Genomic DNA, 4,940 nt, shown 5'->3' on the forward strand with positions numbered 1-4,940 from the left:
TTACTTATTGAGTACATGGGGTCGGTTGTACTCATACTATACTTCTGCATCTTGCGTGTAGATGTTGGATGTTGATGTTGCTGTGTACGGCGGGAGCTGGATCGGAAGTCGTGCCTGCGTTCCAGTCACAACTGCCTCTTGTTCTTGGTAACTTTAGAGTTATTAATCTGTTTATGTATTATTCGAACAGATGATGTATTTTTATTTCATACCAGCGTTATAAATTCTAATATTAGAAGCTCATGATTTGTACTACCTGTCCTTGAGAAAATTTTTCTATTAAATAGTTATATTATTATTTCTTCTCTTAATAAGTCTTATTAAATTGGATAATTTTTAATTGACTTACCTAGCCGGTTGAGTTAGGTACCATCACAACTAGTTGGATTTTGGGTCGTGACACAAACATTCTCCTATCGTTTCTTCTTTGGAATATCTGAATTAATAGAAACAAGAAGGTTTTTAATAATTTCTCAAATTTGATTTTCATCAAACATATCATCACGCAAGTTGCGGAATTTCTTTCCTTACAAATGTTGTAACTTCTTCTCTTCGAACCACCATCGTTCCTGTCAACTCGCAGCTACCTCCTGATGATGTTATTAAGCTTATAATGTTGATGGTACTTACGATAACATGATATTTTTAGAAACCATATAGGCAGCTGAATACTTGATTTCTCCAAGCACCTTATATTACCTCTTCTTCGATTATCCAAACAGAATTGCTTGCTTTATTATTTGGTTTGTAACTGGCTCAAGACTTGAACATTATAACTTTGTAGATCGAATCTGACTCCCAAGTTGTATGCTTTATGCTCGATGGAGTGAACGATAAATACTCACATGTCCTAACTAAACGCAGGCCTTTGCTTGATGATCTTGGAGGACCACTTGTGCAACACATTTTCAGAGAAGCCAACACTACTGCCAACATTCTATCTAAATATGGGTGTAATAATATTGATTCCACTGCCCTGCTACATTTTAAAGTACAAATTCAATAATACCACTCATGTATATGCTAATTTCCTTGGTACACCACCATCTATAGGAGTATAGAAATCTTCACACCCAATAATTACCCCTCGTACAATTTACAATTTATTACATTGCAGCAGCTTGGCCAGACTTTGATGAAGCACCAGCAGCAGCCCTATTCCGCCGCCTAGAGCTCCGTCCAGGGCGGTGTTTCCGGTGGCTGTGGCTGCCACCAAACTTCATCTTCTGCCTAAGCCTTCCACTGTCCTTAAATAAGTCTCTTTCTGACTGAACAATCACACATTCTGGTGGTGGCACAGGGTACCTAATATTATCATAACAATAAGAATAATACATGTATCTTTCTCTAAACCATTTCATTGATTTTCGCCTTTCGGGTGTCATGATAGAGTAGTTTTGAGCAAGTAATTTGGCAATTCTATCAGTGCAATTTGTAGATGAAATTTGCTCAATGGGATCTACTATACAGCCTTCAAGAACTAAGTCTTTGAACTCGGCTGCAAAAGGTTCATGTTTGTAGTCAACTTTAGCCTTGCCGCCATTTGTAGCCCAAGAAGATGCATCCCAAATTGTGGCATATAAAGACATTGGCTTTGATGGAAAGTCCCCTCCCATTGCTGGATTACGATTTACTTCTCTAATTGGTGTCTCATCAATGTAGAATCTATAAAACAAAGAAACAAAACCAAGGTTTTGGAGGTTAGTTAAAAAGAAACACTAATGAATGAAGAAATTTTGACCAACTTTCACATATTAAACTACGTACACTGACAGTGTACAAATCTTTACGATTTACGGGTGCATAACTTCAATATTTTTACCGACATCTTATGCAACTAAAACTTGCAAGTTACAAAGTGTTGGAAGTTGTTACATTACAATCTTCAACAAGTTAAGGAATCCTTTGTTTGACAACTTTCTAGTAATGTGCAACTGTAAAGGCGACATTCCCTTTTTTCTTGATATCTTAATAATTTATTATGGCAATTTAAGATATTAAAGAAAAGAATCAAGAAGAGGGAATAGAAGAAAGTATGCTAGTTGTCAATGTACTTAGCTAAAATGCTCACTTTAATGATTTTCCAAATCTGGATATTGAAAACATCAGCAAGTATTTGATTATGGATTTTACTCAATATTCCAAGTAGGAAGCAACACCAAAATCTTTTAGAAGAGCGATTTTGATAAATATCTACCACGATAATAGAATGATTGGCTAGTATTCAGAGCTAGAAGCTAAATAATCTCAATTGCAAAGTGCCAAATGGAGCAGAGTTATACAAATTTGTGCCTCTAGTAACATTGTGAATATCCCGGTTTTCAAGAACATTATACCCATTGAAGAAGAATTAGGGCAATACTCATTCTCAACCTTTTAAAACACTTTACAAACATTAGTCCATAAAAGAATCACAAAACAGTTCAAATTTGGCCAGTCTCATCCCACACTGAACCTTCCTTATAGCTAGCCAAGAAACATTTATATTTCATACTATACTCTTAGTTTAGTATACATTTTATGGGTAGAAACAAGATTATCTTTATATAGCCTATATTTTGGGCAGTTTATATCATATATAAACTTGACGGTAAGTACACTTTGAGGCAACATAACCAAAACACTTGTTATGAGAAGAATTTTGTGCTAACAACTACATTTATTAAGCATGATAAGTTCAAAGTATAGACAAACTCTTTTATGTCTTAACATATACAATTAGTGCAAACGTCACTTGGAAAACAGCCCATCACCCCAGTTTTCCAGCTTTAAAGACGTTTCTTAGAAAAGGAAAAAGTAATATTTGCATTGCCGTAAACCGTGCAATTACAATTTTTTACCCTTTTAGAAGATTAGTTACTCTCATTAACGGGCTAATCAACAGTTTAATGTACTTAATTATTTCCTCCCATTAATGAGCTAATCAACATCTTTGGCATGTTATGACCCCCCCCCCCCCCTCAACACTAAGGTCCCCCGCCCCAAAGGCAAAAAAAAATTACTAGTAAAAAGTATGAAAAGTAAACTCCAGAGAAAAAATATGTGCAAAATTACCTTTCAGTTCCTCGAAAGAAAGAAGTTCCAATTTGATGAACACTGAAGAAAATAGAAAGTTGTACTAGAAAATAAGCAATTACACTCTGTCCATTCTATGCAAGAACACTTGTGAATATATGGCAGTAATTTGTAGAAGTTATAAATCATCACATGTTTTCATCAGCCACTAATCATTAAAATAGAAATTCGGAAAAGTTATTAAAAACCAACCATAAACATAAAGTACCTAAAAGAAAATGGTCTCATCCAACAAACGCAATAGGTAACCAAAATTTTCGAAAACGAATAGCAACCTTTCTTTCTTATTAATTTCTCTCTCCGCGTTTGGCCAAAAGATAGGCACAATGCCACTATTTACAGCATCTACTGAATGCTTTCGATACCTAACAGAATTATACTTATTCAAATTAAAGAGAACAAGCAATTAAGAATTTTTTTAATTTCTATGCACTGACAGTATAAAGGATTTTATATTATGAGATTATCTTAATGTTAATTATCCATAATCATGGAATAAATAACTTGAAAGAAGAAGGCAACTAAGTAATTAAAATAATAGAAGTGCTTACATAATATTTTTGGGGGTCCAAAGAATGCTGTAGTGATGGAAGTCTTTGCTAGGATCAAACCACATTCTATACCTCTCTTCTCTCCCACGGCTTACGCTCCCATTTCCATATAAGTTGGTCTGAAATCTCCATGGCTGCCCATTCACATTCCCCAGAAACTCGATGTCTAACTCGTCATGATTCTTCTCAAATGTGTCCACATTTGACGTCTATATATCAATAAATACAACAATGGTTTAAAAAAATAGAAGGAATTTCATGTAATATCAGTAATCGTCAAAGTAGACGCATTTTCATATAACTCTTCACCATGCAAAATAAAAAATGTGCTTCTTCCTTCAATAAACAATCTTGTTTTGGATTTCAGAACACGTACATGCATATATTATGACTAAAATAGGTAGTCAAAATCAGATCAAGTGATATTTTATGCATAAAGAAACTATACACATGCAAATATTACTTACATAAAATGCGACAACGATGCCGGCAGTATATATGGCCGGCAACTTAATACTAGCGCTAAAAAATCCATAATTGTAATATTCTGTTGAAATTACACCAGACCCTGAAAAGGTAAAAGACAAACATTAATATTGAAATAAAAAAGTTTACATCAAATATACATAAAAATTAAGAAATTGATATATCAAAATAAGTACTACCAGAGAAACGATTAAGGAGGAGACGAAAGCTTGTATCATCAGGAGATCGTTCGATGTTGAAATCACTAAAAAGAGGGGAATATCCTTCTTCGTATGTGATGGTGGAGAGGTTAAAAGCCCTTGTGGTCGCCGCCGCCGCCGGGAAAATATATAACAATAAAAGGAGAGAGAAGGGTGTCAAAGATTTTGATAGAGATGAAAGAACTCGATAATCCATATTGCCTTTTTTTGGTATTTCTATATTGAAGTTTTATTTCTTTTTATTCTTTATATATATGTTGGGCTCTTCTCTTCTCCTCGTCTTCTTGGTCTTTGTTTCATAAAAATTTATATTTGGCAACAGAATATACAGCCATGAAGAGAGAGGAAGATTATGAAGCGAGAGAGATTTGACAGGTTTCAGTTTTGAAGGGTAGAGTTACAGTATAATCCTCGTGGTTACGGGTTATTAACTAGATTGCCACGAGAATTTGGTTTTTGAAGAAATGAAAATTTGGGGGAAAAGGAAGAAAAAAAAACTCCGTTTGAGAATATATTAAGCGTTTTGACAAATTGATATGTTTAAAATTATTTTTAAAAAGGATATCTTTAAAAATATTGATATTTTATAAAAATAATATGTCATTTATTAATTTCTTTTCTACTTCTA

General features: G+C 34.0%; 1 protein-coding gene across 1 annotated transcript; it reads right to left on the reverse strand.

Moving 5' to 3' along the window:
* Positions 1–851: 851 nt before the first annotated feature.
* On the reverse strand, positions 852–4,711 carry LOC104250020 (probable xyloglucan endotransglucosylase/hydrolase protein 30). The gene is made up of 4 exons (XM_009806554.2): positions 4,292–4,711; positions 4,094–4,194; positions 3,627–3,835; positions 852–1,665 (listed from the first exon to the last, which is right to left on the reverse strand). Exons 1-4 carry the CDS (start codon positions 4,506–4,508, stop codon positions 1,107–1,109), a joined length of 1,086 nt encoding a protein of 361 aa, XP_009804856.1. The 5' UTR covers positions 4,509–4,711; the 3' UTR covers positions 852–1,106.
* Between the last annotated feature and the right edge of the window lie 229 nt (positions 4,712–4,940).

This window comes from Nicotiana sylvestris, chromosome 8 (genome assembly GCF_000393655.2).
Source record: "Nicotiana sylvestris chromosome 8, ASM39365v2, whole genome shotgun sequence".
Taxonomy (NCBI): Eukaryota; Viridiplantae; Streptophyta; class Magnoliopsida; order Solanales; family Solanaceae; genus Nicotiana; species Nicotiana sylvestris.